Source organism: Littorina saxatilis, linkage group LG3 (genome assembly GCF_037325665.1).
Source record: "Littorina saxatilis isolate snail1 linkage group LG3, US_GU_Lsax_2.0, whole genome shotgun sequence".
Classification (NCBI taxonomy): domain Eukaryota; kingdom Metazoa; phylum Mollusca; class Gastropoda; order Littorinimorpha; family Littorinidae; genus Littorina; species Littorina saxatilis.
The window spans coordinates 63,594,132-63,614,131 of record NC_090247.1 but is presented as its reverse complement, the minus strand read 5'-3'; the positions used below and the strand labels follow the sequence as shown (position 1 = coordinate 63,614,131).

Sequence of the window (20,000 nt, the reverse complement as noted above, 5' to 3'; positions counted from 1 at the left end):
GAAAAGAGCCGAAGAATCCTCGAGCGTTTCTATTGGGTTTGCTTTTGATTATCCATGTAATAGGGCTTCCTGCAACTATGGTAACCGGGGATTTATTCCCCGGGGAACATGAGATTTATTTCCCAGGTGCTTGTGAATGAAAACTCGTGAAAATGATGACAATAACAATTGTCATCATTTTCACGAGTTTTCATTCACAAGCACCTGGGAAATAAATCTCATGTTCCCCGGGGAATAAATCCCCGGTTACCATAGTTGCAGGAAGCCCTATTACATGGATAATCAAAAGCAAACCCAATAGAAACGCTCGAGGATTCTTCGGCTCTTTTCATTGGCGTTTCCCCAGACCTAAACAGACGACACTGCTTCGCCAAGTTCCAAATACGAACTGGCAAACTGGCAAATGTAAACAAAAAACAAAACTACCTCATCAAAGGTCATACATTTATGCTTTATCGCAAACAAATGAAACCTATCGATATGTTTTATCTTCTCACAAAGTCATGGAGTGCGTGTATCTCTGTTTGGAGAAACACGAACGTAAGTTTAAGTCAAACCAATTGACCCCTGACACACACATTTTGACCCGTGCACAAGACGTTGTATCGATAAACTAAGCGCAAATAAAAAAATAATAATAAAAAAGCAAAGAACATAGCAACAAGAAATGAAGACATCTGACAAAGCCGAGCAAGCAGAATGACAAGTCTAATGAAAAACAGAGAGGCAATGAGAAACAAGATCGCGATTATCTTTCCTTCGCGGCACGACGCAAATCGTTTGTGTCCTTTGACCCAATTCGTGCAGTGCTGCACGATGCAAATCTTCTGTGACCTTTGACTCAACGTAGCTTCAATATTCGATTACTAATATTTACCACTGAAAACCGAGGGGTGGAATACCGAGAGGGGCAGGGTTGTAGGGCGATGGTGAAATGTAATGAAGAGACACGTGTAGCAATAAGAGAAAACCGATTCTGCAATAACACAAACAAGAACAAAAAACCCAACACTGACCTATATGAATATTTAATCAATAATATGATCGTCTGCGTTGCAGGTGTGCAAGTGAAGGGTTGGGGGGGGGGGGGGGGTAACTTGATCATTAATTTGTGTGTGTCAGTGTTTGTGTTCATGGACTGATTGTGAGGGAGGGGGGGGGGGGGGGGTGGGGTGGGGTGTGTTTCAGGTTTTGGTGTGGGTATGAAACGAGCAAAACAATACCCACACCACAAAATCTTGGAGGCAAAAAACACTCGCCGTCGCATCATTTTGTCCGCACAATATTATATGCACCAACAACCGGAAAGAAAGGTGACAATGGAAAAAGACTCATCTTTGCTTCCTGCGATTCCTTGCCCCCGACTCGAACGTCGCACGATAATCCACATAACAGATCTGTTGTGAGATGGTCAACGCTGACTGTGCAAGCAAATCACCTCGTTTGAAATACGACAATCCCATCGCTCGAATGCAACATGTGGGCACTATCGTCTCAAAGGCGCTTACTGTTGGTTTCACACACCACTCTGTAGTCGGAACCTACAGAATTTCGCATCCTCAAACCTGACATACTTGTCTCAACATTATAAACTCAAATCACACACAGTAAGTTGCTTTCGCACGCCAGCTTTGAACAACGTGCTGGGGCCCCGAACATGCATTATAATAACAGAACTCGCGTTTCAAACCATGGCTCCCTGTGTTGATTTTTCACTTAATGTTGAACCACCAAAATGATGACAAAAACGATGTTTGATGGGTTGTTGACAGACCAGCTTTTTTGTCGGTCCTCGGGGGGCATATCGACTTTTGTTTCATATTTATTGACCGCGGCCTTCGGCCTTGGTCAATAAATATGAAACAAAAGACGATATGCTCCCCCTCGGACCGACAAAAAAGCTGGTCTGTCAACAACCCATCAAACATCTTATAATATTTGTTGGATAAATGTTATGTAAAATTTTCCATTGCAATTCTCTTAACCTCACTTCTTTAGAAACATAGGCAAGGGTCCAAATTTCCTTATCTACTTGTACACCAAACTTCCTCAACCCAAAATTATATACACAAGCTTTTTCTACAGCAGTAATTACACTTTTCTTTTCTATCATTTTTCTTATTTGGCTTATTTTAATCATATACTGGCTACCATCAAACATCTGCTTATCCATCTGTACAATAATGTCTTTATTTTCAAACCAATTAATCCACAATTTGGGTAGTGCATTTATTAATGCCCAATAATCCAATAAAATATTTGCATTCTTCTTTCCAATTTGTATATATACCTTTGCTGCAGACTTTAATTTCTTTTCTTGTACTATAAACAAATCACTTTCTATTTCAATCCCAGCATTTTTCCAATAGGAATAAAACAACCTTTTCCCTTTATACCGAATCAAATCATTACTCCAAAAAATCTGTTTATAAAAGGTGTGTACATCAATATTATCATGTTCCATCCTAAGCTTGTAATTTAAATGTGTCCACACTACCCTCTGTCAAAATGGGCTTCCAATCATTGTCAAATTCAATTCCTTACTCGGTTTAACATTCAAATCAAAACAACCATACCCTGAAACAACATGTCCCAGAAACCATTGGTATAAACGTCCAATTTTCTCCCTTCTTTTCATACAATCGTCCAACCCATTGTAAATCAAAAGACTCTTGCATAATGTGCACATTTAAAATTTTCAACCCACCTTCACTTATTTCTTTCTCCATTACTTTTCTTTTAACTTTTTCAAATGCTTTTTTATTCGAACACTTTCTCTGTCAAATAAACTTATAAAACAATCTATTCAACTCTGTCAAAACCCGATCTGGCAATCCAATCGTCTGCATCACAAATACCAGCTGTGAAATAAAATAACATTTTATTATTACAATTTTACCGTGAATACTTAAATCTCTTCGACTCCATATGTTAATCAACTTCTTAATCTTTTGAACTCTTAATACCCAATTCTTTTCAACATTTATTGCTCTATCATTATTTACCAAATAAATACCTAAAATCTTAATCTTATCTGTGCACTCAAAGGGTAACTTTTGCTGACCACAATGCTGTCCAATTTTTATTATTTTGGTTTTATTTACACTCAGGGTCAGTCCTGAGAACTGTGCCAACTGTATTATTATATCATTAACTTTATAAACATCACCACTGTTCTGTAAAAATAATGTTGTATCATCTGCTAACTGTTTAATTTTCAAGGCACTCTCATCGTCCACCTTTGAGGGTAATTTAACGCCCGCTATGTCACTTTTCCTAATTTAATGGCAAGTATTTCCACCGCCAATATAAAGGCCATGGGTGAAAATGGACAACCTTGTCTTATACCACACTTCAAAGGAAACGGCTCTGAAATCTACCCTCCGTGATTAATACTACTGAAAGTATCTGTCATTAAAAGCTTAGCCCATTTTTGAAAATCTTCACCAAAACCATATGATCGAAATGCTTCTATCATAAATTCCTTATAAATGGAGCTTTACGATAGTCAAGCGCCAATATAAACCCAGACTTATTCGTTCGATTTAAATACTCTATTACGTCATCTATTGTACGAATCATGGTTCCAATATTCCTACCTTTTATATAACCAACTTGATCTTCATTTACTAACTTACAAATAACCGAACTCAATCTCTGGTTCAAAACTTTTGCCAACATCTTATAATCTGTATTAAGTAGGGTAATTGGACGCCAATTATTAAGGTCTTCCCTGGGTACTTCTGTACCTTTTTGCAATAACTTAATTATTCCTTGTTTTTGCGTAAAAGACAACTTATTATTTTGAAAGACTTCATTACACGAGCCTGTTATCATGCTCTGTAATCTACTCCAGAACATTTGCCTGAATTTTTTTTTCAATTTTTTTTCTGTTTGTTTGGTGTCAAATGATATATAAAAGTCATGTGTAAGTGTCATTTGAATGGTATTGGCATGTGTTGTGATTTATATGCAATAAATCGACCGTCCTCATATGAGGACGCTAGGCACGAATGGGCACAGGTAAATAACAAGACCAACGTAAGACATTTTCTTGTAGAACACAATGAACATCTTTAATTTCTTGCAAAGAGCAAACTGTGAACAGTTGACAGTGTGAACATAACATTCAAACAAATGAAAACAATTGAAACTGCCTCTTTGGCTGTACATATTGGTGACATTTTGGTGCTTTTTCTAGTAGTTTTCCGTCATGGTCAGCAGCTTATGCACTTGGTTGCAATGAACATCTTTAATTTCTTGCAACATCAAACTGTGAACAGTTGAAAGTGTAATCATAACATTCAAACAAATAAAGAAATTGAAACTGCCTCTTTGGCTGTTCATATCGGGGACATTTTGGTGCTTTTTCTAGTAGTTGTCCGGTATGGACAGCAGCTTATGCACTTTACCAGTAGAATTTGAGATCGGAAGAACACAAATTTGTAACCTCTTACTACTTTAGCACTTGACTAGCAGTACATGGAGTCAACAGTTGCAATTGTACAGTTCACTCAGTGTGAAATTGCTCAAAGCATTTCACATGCACCCCGACGTCGCATTTTCTACACTTTTGCCTGCATTTCTTGTGGCAGAGAGCACAGCGGATTTGCTTGTCGATCCACTGTACCACGTGGTTTTTGCCGTCGAAGCGTACAGCTCTGGACACTCTGCGGTCAAGCTGTGGAGTGTGGCCATGTGGACGACCAACAGGTGGGGGTTGTGCTGCTTTGGCCAAGTAGTTTTTGACAATGGCGCGGCGAACGGCAAGCAGGTCCAGTGGAGTGTTGGTAGCTGCATCAGTGTGTCGATACAGCAGCCATGCCTGTTGCACACAGACATCTAGATTGTATGCAAAAATAGGCCACCACCACTTTTTGGTTCTTATGGTGACTCTGTACGTGTCCACATTTTGATCCATTCGATCGACGCCACCCATGGTCTTGTTGTAGTGGGAGATCAGAAACGGTTGACCAATCTGAACTCTCTGGTGAGCAGATCGCGACCAACGGCTGGCTGTCTGCACAGGATGGATGCCCACACAGTTGGATACAACGTTCACCACGCTGTTGTCATTCCAGCGAACCGCAACGAAGCCGGTCTTGTCGTCTTTGGAGTAGTCGTAAGTTCCTCTGTTTGCCTTCTGCATGTCTTTGACGCTCTTGAGTGGACAATCTTCCATGCGGTTGGACCTCACTGTCCCTGTGCATCCGATGCCTTTTGTTGTCAGATGGTCAACTAACTTCAGCGAGGTAAACAGATTGTCAAACGTCAGATGGTAAGCATCATTCCCCTGGATTTCGGCGATCAAATCAATGACAACAGAGCCTCCCATGCCAAGTCCTGGACACTCGGTTACCTGCTTGCCTTTCGCACCTTGGTAAGGTTCGAGCTGAACCACATATCCAAGAGGGGTAGCCAGGATCCAGAACTTATAGCCAAAGCGAATCGGCTTTCCCCTGATGAACTGTCTGCATCCATGACGGCCATAATATGGCACCATGCTTTCGTCAATGCTGAGGCTTTGTTGCTTGACAAAGTTGTTCAGACATCTTTCATTTATCATGGACAGGAGAGGACGGACTTTACTCATTCTGTCTTCAGGGTCTAGTCTTGTGTTGTCCTTGAGATGCAGGTAACGTAAGATTTCTTCAAAGCGGTCTCTGGTCATCGCTTCTGAGGCGGCAATATTGTGGATGTCCTTGTCGTGAGACCATCTCATCCTTCTTCTGGGCACCGTGCTATAGCCTGACAGCAACAGAATCGCAATGAAAACACGCATTTCATCTGCACTGACTGTGAATGTGTGGTTTCCTTTGAATGCAGCATAAGCAATACTCTCGGTGGTAATGAGGTCAATAACATCATCATCAAAGAACATTTCAAAAATTTTGACAGGATCTTGAGGAAGGCGATCTGTGTTCACTGGGGGCGAATTCAAGGCAAATCTGCTTTTTTGTCTGCTCGTAAGATCTGCTTTCTTCCAGGTTCGTTTGTCTGCTGGTGGACGTGAAGGCTTGGGTCGCTTCTTCGCTTTTGCAGCTGGAGCTCGTGCCGGCCTCTTTCTTTGTCGGCTAGGTCGACTTGATGTTGATGCGATAGATTCCTCCGCCTCCTCCTCAGAATCTTCTTCTTCGTCTTCTTCTGATGCATCCTGCACACAATTATAATAATGATAATAATACTAATACTAATACTAGTAATAATAAGCTAAAATAGTAATAATATAGTAATTATAATTGTAGTGATAATAATGATAATGATGAAGATAACAATAATAATAATAATCATAATCATAATAATAATAATCATCATAATAATAATAATAATAATAATAATAACAACAACAACAAGGAGAACTTACGGTCACCATTGCCATCAATTCATTTTCGCCAAGACTCACCCCACCCCTTACTTGTCTAATTTATTTACACATTATAAATAACGGTTCTTACAGCTTCTTCTTCAGTGTCAATTGTCTGGTTTTCCTCTCCGATTGTTTGTCTTCCATCAGGAAGAATAATAGTTGCTGTGGCACTTGCCGACAGCTGGCGTCCATTCAGGTTTTCAACAGTGGGGCGCTCTTCCTCGTCACCACTATCCTCATCAGTGAGCATGTCAACTGGTGGAGGCTCAATGAAAACATCTGCTCGTTGAAAGGTGTTGTTTTCCTCCAGTATGTCAAGCACGTCATTGACAGTATATCTGCCAAAACAAAAACACACTGAGTGACTATCATGCTCAGCAAGTATTATGCAAAGTGACTATAAAAACCTGTACCCATTCGTGCCTAGCGTCCTCATACGAGGACGCCGCTTTGATCAGTCACTATCACTAAAATACAAAACATTTAGAAAAAATAAAAAAGTTATCTCTAAACATTGTATTAAGGACCAATTTCACTTATGTAATGTTATTAAAAAAGTAAAAACTGAACGAGGTATGGCCTTACCTTCTAGGTGGTGGCATTATGCTGGCTTGACACAACACGTGTGGGGTCCAAAATGGCCGCTGAAGGAAGCTATGGAAGGGAGGAAACTCTAGCAACCAATTTTTGCTTGCGAATACTCTCCCTTGATATGTGTGTACTGTCAAACTTGGTCACACACTTATTGGCACTGAAAGAAATGCCTAAAATGAAAGCGTCCTCGTACGAGGACGCTAGGCATTAATGGGTTAATTAATAAACTCTGTAGTGAGTCCGTCACTTCCCGGTGATGAACCATTGTTTTTTTCCAGACTTAACTTTTCGTAGAATTCTGTAGCATCGAACAAAGAAAGAACAATTCCGTTTTGTCCACTTAACTCTTACCAGTTCGGGGGTTTTAGGGCATATTTTACAGTGCTGTTGGTGCCTACTTGCCGAGTGGCTATCTGGGGTCATAATTATTCTGAATGAAATATAGAAAGTTACATATCAAATGAAAGGAAAATGAATAAGCTTTTCATATTTGCAAAGAGAATTGTGCTATCTTTAAAGGTAAAAAAAAAGGTTATGGGGGTGACAACATGATTTTTGTTGAAATTTGTACGCCCATTTTTTGGAACACGTGACAAACACAAAGAAGACATTTTTTTTGTGTTCAGTTTATTTTAGATATGCTGCTAACTATCCTGTTTTGGCATTCATTTTACATAACATAGCAAAGTTTTATTGAGCTTTGCTGATAAACAAAAAAGTTATTGTCACCTGAATACCTCCACCCAAATTTCAAGTTGGACGTTTCATGACATACGCATGCCTAAGTCAAAAAAAAAAAAATAGTCTGTTTACGGTATCCCGACCGACCCTATTTTTCGCGCAACCCTAGACTTTGTTTTAGCATTTGGGGAAAAAAAAGTCTTTGTTTTTTGGCAAATTTACTTAAAAATATGGGTTTTTTAGAGGAAAAAAAATGTCTTTGTTTTTTGGCAAAATAACTTAAAAATATGTTTTTTTGTGAAAAAAAAGAAAAAAAGTCCTTACCTACCGACCCTATTTTTTTGGCCTATGTTATCGTTAACAGACTATTTATTTTTTGGGGCCTAATAATGCATTCCTATAACTAACTTATAACAAACACCCAGCTTGTTTCTGTCATAAAGTGTGTCTAACATATGAGTTTATCCACTGTCCAACCCATCCAATGTAAAAATAACCATTTTTTTCGATAATTAGATAATTGGTCAGTGGAAAACTACAGGGGGGGGGGGGGGGGGGGGGTAAGGGAGCGAACTGGTAAGAGTTAAGAAAAAAAAGGAATAATGATGCAAACCGCCAACTTTCACGACAGGGTCGATTTGCATTTTTTTTCTCTCACGAGTTTATGTACGAAGTAAAATTATCAATATCAGTCTTTTTGCATCATGTTTAAAACAACAAATTTGTATACACAGTTTTGAAGAGCTAGGTTTATAATATACATATATTTCACAAAGTTCTGTAGCATTAAACAAACCAATTTAAAAGAAATATGGTAACAAGTTAGAAAAAAAATGATTACATACTGCAAATGTTCACCAAGAAAATGGTTCGTAACAGAGGGTTCTGTTCCAGAAATGTTATGAGTAAAAACCACAACAATGGAGAGATATATAGAAAAGGATGATAATCTCACTCTAATACTTTTAACAGTGTTCGCTCCGGCTTTTTAATGCTCTTACTTACCTCACTAAAGTTCTAGATTAGACAAAGACAAAACGCCAGCTAAGCCGTAGCATTTTTATGTTTATTTTACATTTAGTCAGCATTTGGCTAGAAGTATTCGGTACACTGAGAATGAAGACGCCGTGTGTGTGTGTGTGTGTGTGTGTGTGTGTGTGTGTGTGTGTGTGTGTGTGTGTGTGTGTGTGTGTGTGTGTGTTCGTGCGTGCATGCGTGCGTCTGTGCGTCTGTGTATTTGTGTGTGTGTGAGAGGAGGGGGGATTGTAAGATACACCAGAAAATTGGTTGATTAAAATCAATATGGCCGAAGCAATGTTTTCATAAAAGAAGCGGTATTGTACGGGCACATGTTGTATTTGGGTTACATGTGTTGCAGAGTATTTAAAAACACGTAGGCATAAAAACATGCAAAGAAGAGTGATAAGTCCCTGTTGTGAATATAGTCAAGTGGATAAATTGATTACTTATGTATTACACTAGTTTTACTGCTACAGCAGTCCCTCTCATGAACGGACACCCTAGGGCCAGTGCAAACCTGTTCGTACATTGCACTGAGGTGGCCGGTCACGGGAGAGGTCTCACACACTTAGACACACTGACGGACTGAGTGAGTCTTTGCTACTGGTGAACGAGCTCTACTTGTACTAAAACAATAAAGTCAAACTACTACAACTTATGATTGAAAGGAAAAAAACCTGTCCTGTAAAAATGACGTTAAATCAACGGTGTCAGAAAAAGAGAGATAAAACAAATCCTCAAATTCCTGAGGATACAGGCACCCCATGAAAGCAGCCACGAACATACTCACAGGGGCACACATGCTTGTGCAGATACTTTGCAAAAATATGAATTGAAAACCTGCATGTCGTAATTTCTTTTTTTCTGGCTTTATTGAATGCTTCAGGCAGTGACTTTTCCATGTCCAGTTTCCTCTTTCGTCTCTCTTACCCCTCTCTTACCCCCCCCCCCCCCCACCTTCCCCTCTCTTACCCACTCCCCCCCCCCCCCACACCTTACCCTCCCCGGCCACTCCCTTTACCCAGCACCGAAAGCACAAACTTCTAATCTGCAAGGCAGAGTACACATTTTCTAAAAGGAAGACTACTCCTCTTCAATTATATCCGGAGATCTTCCAGCTGTCTCCACCATAAGCCAAGTGGTCGAGTCTAATACCCCCATTCCACACAACCGTTCTAGGTCCCGTTCCCGTACCGACCATGGAACGGTGCGGGCACGGGAGGGATCGGGACAGAACCGCAATGAACGTAAATGATCGTTAACGGGACTGCTTTGAACGGTAGGGTCGGTAGGGACGGTTGAGTTTCGGCTGCCTGTTACATTTTTTAGCCGTTCCCCTCCCGATCAGAATGAACGGTAATGGAACCTCAACCCATCGGTAACGGAACGCTTGGATCGTTAAAGGAACTTAACAAATCGGAAACGCAACGGTAGCGCTCTCACACACTGAGTTGTCATACCCACATTCCACACATCCGTTCTAGGTCCCGTTCCCGTACCGACCAAGGACGGCTGCCACTATGGTCAGACGCTGCTCAAAGATGCCAAAAACGACCGTTTGCGCAGCGTTCCATTGTTGTGGCAGCCGTCCTTGGTTGGTACGGGAACGGGACCTAGAACGGTTGTGTGGAATGGGGGTATCACTTTTGACACCCACAAACTGAAGAATGAACAGATCTATGAGGTAACCGTCTCAATGGTCCAGGCTCAGGAAACTAAGAGTATATATGGCTTTGCTAATCTTCTCAATGAATGAGGTTATACACGGCAGCTGTCATTAGCCACCGCACTAGTTTTGGAATCAACCATCAGCTGGTATGTATAACATGACACACCGTGAAGCTGTGTACTGATCAAGTCAACTCTGTGACTCGACCTGGGGCGATTATAGCTTCCCTTCTTCGTGTCCAATAGACAAGGACAATAAATAGTAGAGCGTAGTGCAATTTCGTGTTGGCATCTTCTCCACTGAAAGCAAGAACCCAAAGACTGAAGACCAAAGTGCTTACCCCACTTCTGACCCGAATCACCCCCCTCCTGCTGGGTACACTCGTGCACTCAAGTTAACACAAGACTCACACCTCTGCTTTGACCTGTGTGCCAGGAGTCGGATGAGAGAGAGAGAGAGAGAGAGAGAGAGAGAGAGAGAGAGAGAGAGAGAGAGAGAGAGAGAGAGAGAGAGAGAGAGAGAGAGAGAGAGAGTGAGAGTGAGAGTGAGGAGAGAAAGTGTGTGTGTGTGTGAGAGAGAGAGAGAGAGAGAGAGAGAGAGAGAGAGAGAGAGAGAGAGACACCACACACACACACACACACACACACACACACATAGACAGAGACAGACATAGAAAGACAGAGGCGGAGAGACTCACTGAGAGGGAGACACAGACAAAGACATACATACAGAGAGAGAGAGAGAGAGAGAGAGAGAGAGAGAGAGAGAGAGAGAGAGATAGAGATAGATAGATAGAGAGACAGACAGACAGACAGAGAAAGAGGGAGAGATAGACAGAGAGAGAGAGAGAGAGAGACAGACAGACAGACAGACAGACAAACAGACAGTCTAGACAGACAGATAGATGATGTATGCACGTGAGTGATATTTGTAAATGTGTATTATTATAAAATCATCTTTGTATTTATATTATTGAAATTGTTATATCTCGATGTACAGCGCTAAGAGCATAGTTAAATTTGTGAAGCGGCGCTATATAAGCTATCTTTATTATTATTATTATAGACAGAGAGTGACTCGAGACGGAGAAACAGATAAATGAACACCGGGTGAGAGAAAATGACTCGAGAGAGAGAGCGCATGAGATCGAGAGAGAGACAAAGAGAGAGAAAGAGATTGAGAGAGAGACACTGAGAAACACACAGAGACACTAAGGCAGAGCGAGGGTGAGAGGGAGAGACTTGCATGGAGTATACGTGACAGACAGTGTGTGTTGCTATAAACAGACAGACGAGGTGCAGCTCATTTCCGAAACAGCGCAAATGGGACAACAGTGAGATGATACATGTACTGTTTGAATTCCAAATAAGCGCAGCTCATTTTTGGAACAGCACAGATGACAAAGTTGGTTTCAACAAAATGGAAGCCGCCAGTTGGTTTCAACACTGAAATGGAAGCCGCCAGTGGCGATAGGTCACGTGTTCCTCAATGTCACCTTCCTATGGCAGCGGCCATCAAAAAGTAACTGATCTCGTGAGAACGGTAACAAACGAGTCACCTCTCCCAACCCATTTGAGTAGATGGCCGCAGGAGCGACCATCAAAAACGCAGCAATCAAGTCTGACAGTATAAGGTACGTAACCGTTTCTTCCCACTGTAGTAAGCATTCACAATCGGTTGTTTCCCTTTCATCCATTTACTGGACCCTGCTACAAAACGAGATTTTGTAGAGAAGTCTGTTTACATTTAGTCACTGCAGTAAGTTTTGACTAAATGTTTTAACATCAACGGGGAATCGAGACGAGGGTCGTGGTGTATGTGTGTGTGTGTGTGTGTGTGTGTGTGTGTGTGTATTTATGTGTGTGTGTGTGTGTGTGTGTGTGTGTGTGTGTGTGTGTGTGTGTGTGTGTGTGTGTGTGTGTGTGTGTGTGTGTAGAGGATTCAGAGAAAACTACTTGACCGATCTTCATGAAATTTCACATAAGAGTTCCTGGGTATGATATATCCAGACGTTTTACATTTTTGTTCGATAAAATGTCTTTGATGACGTCATATCCGGCTTTTTGTGAAAGTTGAGGCCGCACTGTCACTCCCTCATGTTTCAATCAAATTGATCGACATTTTGGTCAAGCAATCTTCGACAAAGTCCGGACTATGGGATTGAATTTCAGCTCCGCAGCGTTAAAATAAATGTATTAGTTTGCTCATTAAAGTTGTCATCAAAATCGAATTTTCACTAACAGATTTAAACAATGATTGCATCGTATTCCTCAATTTCTCCTGATTTCAAAAACATACACTTATGTCATGTTTACTTTAAAAATGTCCTCAGAATTACACAAAATAATTTTAAGTAAGTACTGCGTTCGCGCGCTACGCGGAGACGAGCGTGACCCGTCTCGCATTTTCGGTGTGGTTAGTCGAGACTATCTTAATATAGTCTCGGCGCATCCTGACCTCAGGTCAAAATGAGTTCGGCTCATTCTCTCCCTGACAGGATGCCTTGAGTTTCCTTGTCTGGCAAGTAAACCGATTTTTTGTTTTACATATTTAGAGCTTTTTGTAATGTATTATTGATATAAGCAGATTCGCGATCGTCGATAATGATTTTTCATGGTGTTTTGTAATTTTTAAATTACAGAGGAATTTTTATTTTAGACAATTTCAAGCGAGCTATTTTTTGCGGATGTATTTACTGTGCAACCAACTCTAAATATGGCATAATTGTCACGTGATAATCAACCGTTTGGTTTCGCGCTCGCTGGAGCAGACGATTTTTTTTGACAGTGATGCAACCATATATTACGGTCTCCTTCCGGCAGCAGTCCCAAAATTTCGACTTTTTTTGACCTGAGAACGATGTCTTTATCATAACCGTGAAGAACAGAACGGAACTCACTGTCGAAGTCGGCCAATCTGCAATCATTTTCGTCTTGCGAACACTGATCTCAAATTTAGATCACTGCTTGCGAAAAACATATGGGAGATAACTCTTGTATTCTTGTTTTGATAGATTCGCGTAGGACTGTAGCGTTCGGTCAGAGAGACAACTGGCGATAGCCGTGGAGCGAGGATTATCAGAATGAGTCTCGGCGATGACTGTTTCTTGGTGTTAATCTGTTACTTTGATGCTGACAGCTTGGCTAAATGTATTCATATTCCTTCACCATTCTGATAAGCATCGGTCCACGCGATCGCTCATGTCTCTCTGACAGGATGGATAATTATTACGCGGAGTAAAGGGAAAGAAGCGGAACTAAAAGCCGAAATCTATCAAAACAAGAATACAGAGTTACCTCCCATATGTTTTTCGCTGGTGGAAAAATAAGAAAAGAAGTCGGTGATGAGTTGATTCTTTACTGAAAACAAAAAACAAACATGACGTTTCGGATCATAGATCCTTCGACAGATAAAAAAAAAGTGAATGAAAATACGTCACAGCAAAAAACACGTCAAAAAAACGTCATTAATCTCTCTCGCAAAAAACGTCATACACACACAAGTCTTACGTCATACGTAGCGCGCAAAACGTCATTACTCTCTCCTGCTATAGACGTCATAAACACACAAGTCTTACGTAATACGTCACGCTCGCTTGCTCTCTCTCTTTCTCTCTCTCTCTCTCTCTCTCTCTTTCTCTCTCTCTCTCTCTCTCTCTCTCTCTCTCTCTCTCTCTCTCTCTCTCTCTCTCCTGGGATGTCTTTGACGAGGGTTGTCACTACTCTCTGATGTTGAGACCAAGAGGCTTTGTTGTTCCTAGCCTCATGATCAAGTTTGTCTCCAGAAATTTGCGATGCACAACATCGGTGTGGTTCTGCCACACAGCAGCGATGGACATGTGCTGCAGATGATGAAAGTTACTGTTGAAATGGTTTCCCACTGGGGTGTCCGTTTGGCACCTAACCGCTCTCACATGTTCCTCCAGTCTTTCAGCCAGTGTACGGTAGGTTTCACCAACGTACATTTTGTTGCACTGACTGCATGTGATGATGTACACCACGTTGGTGGACTGACAGGTAAAGCTTGATCTGATCGTGAATGAGTTACCACTTGGTCCGTTGAATGTGGTGGTGGTGGTGTTGAGGAAGGGACAAGCTTTGCATTTGGGCTTCAAACAGCATCTGTTTCCAGGTGTTTGTCCACTGGAAGGTTGGAAGGTTTTTCGCTAGTGTTTCTGGTAAAAGACGAAAGACGAACGTGATTGTAGAATGGCCGACTTCGACAGTGATCTCCGTTCTGTTCTTCACAGTTATAATAAAGACATCGTTCTAAGGTCAAAACAAGTCGACTGCTGAGACTGCTGTGGGAAGGAGACCGTGATATTGTTGCATCACTCCCAACTGGTTACGGAAAAAGTATCGTCTGCTCCGTAGCCATTTTGTTATGATCACGTGACAAAGTTGATTATCACGTGACACTTTTGCCATATGTAGAGTTGTTTGCACAGTAAATACATCTGCGAAAGATAGCTCGCTTGAAACTGTCTTACATAACAATTCTTTTGTAATTTAAGAATTATACAACACCATGAAAAAGCTCTAAATATGCACACACAAAAATCGATTTCCTCTCCAGAGAAGGGAAACAAAAGCAGGGATAGAATGAGACCCGAAGGGAAGTAACTCATTTTGACATGAGTTCAGGATGATCCCTTCACGCGACTTGTTTTCTTTTGCTTGTCATTTTAAGATAATGTGAGTGCACATAATGTTGGATATACAGACAAGCAGACACACACAGCGATATACACACAGTAACACACACAGTAACACACACACACACACACACACACACACACACACACACACACACAACACACACACAGCCTAACCTCGCCTCGTCCCCACCCCCACCCCCCACCCCCCTGGCACACACACACTAAAGTGTTCTCATTATTCTGGATAATGTGCCTATAGTGCTCCTAACTTACCCACAGAGATATATTATTTCTGTGAACTTACCCCATGCGCCACAGTTCTTTGATGCGTGCGCTAAACACACGCATGACCAAAGAAATACCCATCTCGCAACAAACCGACCGCTAAATTATTCACTGCGTTTATCATCACTAGCGCTAGGTTTCCCATGTCTGCGAAAATGTCCACAGATTCTTCTTAGCGGCGACGTTTCTCACCAAAGTTGTCAGCAAAAAACAGCAGTGTCGCTGCATTATTAATCTCCCTCCATGAAGTTTAGGACGAGTGATTTCCTCTTTGTAAGATCTTTAAGTGAGTTATGGCGTATTCACTTCGATCGGTAAGAGAACCAAGACCCTGAAAGGCGCACTTTTTCACGTGAAAATAATTCAGGTCGCCATCTCAGATTTGGCAAGGTTTTTACACGGGACATAAGGCCGTCCTTACACTTAGTGTGTACATGTGTGTGTGTGTGTGTGTGTGTGTGTGTGTGTGTGTGTGTGTGTGTGTGTGTGTGTGTGTGTGTGTGTGTATGTGTTTATGGTGGGATAGCTCGACTCCCGCGCGAAATTTAGCGCTTTACTTGGACTCATAATTTTAATTCGATGTCCAAATAAAACACGTCTTCAAAATCACTCCAAAATAATTATGGAGGCTTGAAATAATGTGTAATACATATAAATAATTGAATTTGCCTACATTTTCACAATTTAGCAAAATGTCGGGATATAACACACATTGTGTTACTTTTTGTGTTTTGTGTTTGTCCGGATACAACCTGAGTGAAATTCCGTTGTCGTCTGTCATATGAGCGTTGATCTGTCGTTATGCGCCATACATGGCCCAGCTCATCCGGCTTCAGCGTGTTTTTATATCGGAGTGGTTCTTCTCCTAGACTGGTGGCTTTACAGGGCTGTCGAGTCCAGTCTACCCGGCTATTTGGCCATAGCTGGCTGGTTTGTTTATCTGAGGTGACCTTCCCCAGGGCTAGAACTTAAGATGCGGCTCTTGGTCGCATGATGCTCCCGTCATTGGAGACCTGGGGTATTTCTTGAGTGTAACAGTGCCACCTGTTACCCCGCCCCATCCTGTTGGAAGCACCGCCAGTTGGTCCGCGACTGCTTATTCGTCCTGGCAAGCCTGGCTTATTTCGCAGCTAACCTCCATATCTGAAGGCCATCTCACTATCCGCCACCTGTGAACGCGCCTGGTTGGGGGTGGTCGCCCCTACTGTCCCAGGACAACCTGAGTAACAATCCCTGTTCACACACACTTTTTTTTTTCGCAGTTTAACATAATATGAGGTTGTTTTATTACTATGACATGAGCAAGTTGCTTTTTAACTATATTTTGAATTTAGAACAGCTAGATTTTAAATTAAAACTAATATTTTTTGTTGTTTTTATGTTTGCTGACATACATTGGATTTTATGCTTTTGTATCAGTCAGGTTTTGTAAATCAAGCTCAGTTTTTAGAAAAAAAATCTTCTCTTAGAACTTTCATATTAAAAAAAAAGTAAATGTTGTGGTAGTAGTGGTTTTTGTTGTTTATTTTGTCCTCCAAGGCTCCATATTCCTTCAAAATACATGTATTATCATTCTGCTACTATGTTGTGCTGGTTTCGTGTCTAACTTACACCAAAAAATGTAAGTAACCTGTACTTTTTTTTTTAAACACTTTTGCCTTTAAATCATACCCTAGCCTGTGTATGCTACAGTGGAACCCCTGTCTCAAGACTTTATTTTAAAACATAAGGTCATAACATTTATCATATATTCGGGATCATCTCGTTACTCCCCCGGCTCTTTCTTTCTTTCTTTATTTGGTGTTCAACGTCGTTTTCAACCAAGAAGGTTATATCGCGACGGTGAAAGGGAGATCAAACACCTCAGAGCTGGAACATTTCGTTTTTGCCGCATAACATGAATATTTCACTACTTTGATGCATCCACTGATAGGAAGTGTTAAATATATGCTATTCTATCATCAGGAGTACATATTTCATCTATACGGGCCTTATATTGTCCGTTTTGCGAATTGCGTCAGAGCTGGAACAAACCTAAGCTCCGCCCATTTTGCTATTGCTCAGAGCTAGCACATCGATTAAACTAGTTAATTAATTTTGAGAGAAATCTAGAAGCAATCTGAAAAATGTTTTGACGCCAAAACATTGCTTTTACATTGGCCCAGCTCCCCATTAGGGTTTGGGTGTTCTGTGTTAGTCTGTATCGAGCATAACCCCGAACATGCGCACAAATCTCCACTTTTTGACATAAATGATCAATTATTGCGATATATATATATCTATATATATATACGACTTGTGTCTGTGTGTCTGTGTGTCTGTGTGTCTGTGTGTGTGTCTGTGTGTGAGTTCGCGATGCACGGCCAAAGTTCTCGATGGATCTGCTTCAAATTTGGTGGGCTTATTCAGAGAGACCCCGGACACAACCTCATCGATGAGATATTTCAACACGTGCTCTCAGCGCGCAGCGCTGAACCGATTTTGGTTCCACCTCAGCTATTTTGGTTCCACCTCAGCTACCCGGGCCCCCATACCGACACACCAAAGCCAAAGTTCTCGGTGGATCTTTTTCAAATTTGGACACCGTATTCAGCTACACCCCGGACACAATATCATCGATGAGATATTTCAACACGTGCTCTCAGCGCGCAGCGCTGAACCGAATTTGGTTTTTGAGTTCATTTCACCATTATAAGTAACTCTTCCTTATCTTCTCATCTTCTCCATGTTTTCAGCGTTTACCTCCCTTTCTTCGTATGGTGCACTGTAGTGTGAAGGGGGCATCTTCGGATATTCCCGGCGTTCTGTTACTATTTTTAGAAGGTCACCGCAGTGTCCAGACCGTAAATTGGACCCGTAAATTATCCTCACTGTAAAAGTGCAAAGGTCGAATCAATTTATAGCCACGCGAAAAATACACTGTCATCTATCTCTCTATAGATACGGCTTCTCTGTGTTTGTGTGTGTATGTGTGTGTGTGTGTGTGTCTCTATGTGAGCAACACCTGTGCATTGTTCAGTTCTGTTTGTGATGTGGTCTGGCGGCTTTTGTGTAATTTTATGTACTGGCCTTCCTTTGAGAAGCCATAACAGTTCAAAAGGGCTTAGAGATAAGCTCTAACTTGCTCAGTTCTGTTTGAGTGGAGTTCGCCTCCAAAGGTGATTAACACGGTTACATTCGTCGACAAGGATGGGACTCGATATGGTCAGGAATGGCATTATGGCCACTGAATCATTTTCGTGCTGTTCCCATTCCACGAATCTGGGAGGGACCTAAGCTTGGCGGGTCCATTGTTCGGACCCGGCGAAGCCGGCGTACGGCTCTAAGTACTTCTTCCCGGCGAAGCCGGCTACCCGGCGAAGCGGGTATTCATTCTAGTATATATATATATATATATGTATATATATATATATGAGGCTTTGCCAAAAGGTGCTGGGGGGGGTGCTTGGACATTTGTGACAAACTAAACCTTTTCAGTTGATTTTTTTTGGTGTTTTAAGTGATACATTAGTCTTTGATGAACACATTTGTGTAATAAAAGAATGGTTTGTGCATTTGGAAAATGTGTACGGTTTGATAATATGCCATAAAACGCCAATTTTGAGAAAAGCCACATGTGCAACATAACTGACCACAGAAGCCATTAATATCATTTCATACAACTGGTAATGATTTATTTCTAGTAAACAGACCCTGCAGAAGCATTATCAGTCTTTAAAAGTACATTTGGAGCCAAATCTTGAATGCAGTGTCACGTAATGTCGCAAAACGCTCAAACATCATAAAATCAAAACTGATACTTTCTACTAAGTAACCACAAGAAGTATAAACCCTAAAATAAAATATAACACTTCAACAGAAACACTGACACATGTTAAAAATATCCCTAAAAGTTGTTACAGTTTGCTCAAACTAGTTAAACATGTTGTTGTAGGTGTCACGTGTTACAAAAATATTGATGGACATGAAAATATTCATAATATTTGAAATAACAACCAGAATGTTATACATACACTAACTTTTCATTTACAATCTAAAGATTAGGTTATTTATGGAATATGAAAACAAACAATAGCAAAACATGTTAAAAGCAAGTCATAACAGCATTCTACGTGTCACATGTTACACTGTGTCAGTGGACATGAAATTATTCAAAATGTTATAAATGACAACTGTGATATTAAATAGACCTTTAGGATACATTCATATTTTGAAGATTAGGTAATTATGGAACATCAAAGCACCACAAAAAAAGTAACATCATGTTCAAAACAGGTCAAATCTGCGTTCTACCTGTCACGTGTTACATGGAGTCAGTGGACATGAAATCAATGAAAATGTCAAAAATAACTACAATATTCAAACAGACATTTAGAATACAGTTTTAACCTAATGTCTAGGTACATCTGGAACAAGGTTCTCAATCAAATCGAATTTTTTTTAATTAGTTGTACGTAAAATCCTAGCAAAATCCAAATTTAAAAAAAAAACCTTTGATTTTTTTTTTTATGTTGGAGAGGGGGGGGGGGGGGGGGAGGGGTGGTGTTAAAACAATCTCATGAAAATATTCCTTCCCCCTGCTAACCCAAAAGCATTTTTTCAGCTTTGGCTACAATATTTACAAGGACATAAATGTCTCCTCCTAAATCGTTACACGGACATGAACGTATCCTCCTGACTCGTAACACGGACATTAACAAAAACAGAGGATCGAATTTTTCTTCAAT

The 20,000-nt window shown here is 40.9% G+C and overlaps 1 protein-coding gene and 1 long non-coding RNA gene across 2 annotated transcripts in view; both read right to left on the bottom strand.

Moving 5' to 3' along the window:
* The window catches only part of LOC138961014 (uncharacterized), a 12,657-nt gene extending 4,058 nt beyond the window's left edge, over window positions 1-8,599 (bottom strand). The window contains exon 1 of the long non-coding RNA XR_011454121.1: window positions 8,488-8,599. This is a non-coding gene — a long non-coding RNA (uncharacterized lncRNA). The remainder of the gene's footprint in view (window positions 1-8,487) is intronic.
* On the bottom strand, window positions 3,938-7,149 carry LOC138962909 (piggyBac transposable element-derived protein 3-like). Its single transcript, XM_070334867.1, has 3 exons — window positions 6,953-7,149; window positions 6,456-6,705; window positions 3,938-6,154 (listed from the first exon to the last, which is right to left on the bottom strand). The coding sequence occupies exons 1-3, from the start codon at window positions 6,967-6,969 to the stop codon at window positions 4,511-4,513; spliced, it is 1,911 nt and encodes a 636-aa protein (XP_070190968.1). The 5' UTR covers window positions 6,970-7,149; the 3' UTR covers window positions 3,938-4,510.
* Window positions 8,600-20,000: the final 11,401 nt, after the last annotated feature.

Excerpts from the sequence above, each read along its gene's own strand:
- LOC138962909 (XM_070334867.1), bottom strand. Across the intron at positions 6,155-6,455 it reads TTGACACTGAAGAAGAAGCT|GATGCATCAGAAGAAGACGA; the intron begins GTAAGAACCGTT and ends AATTGTGTGCAG.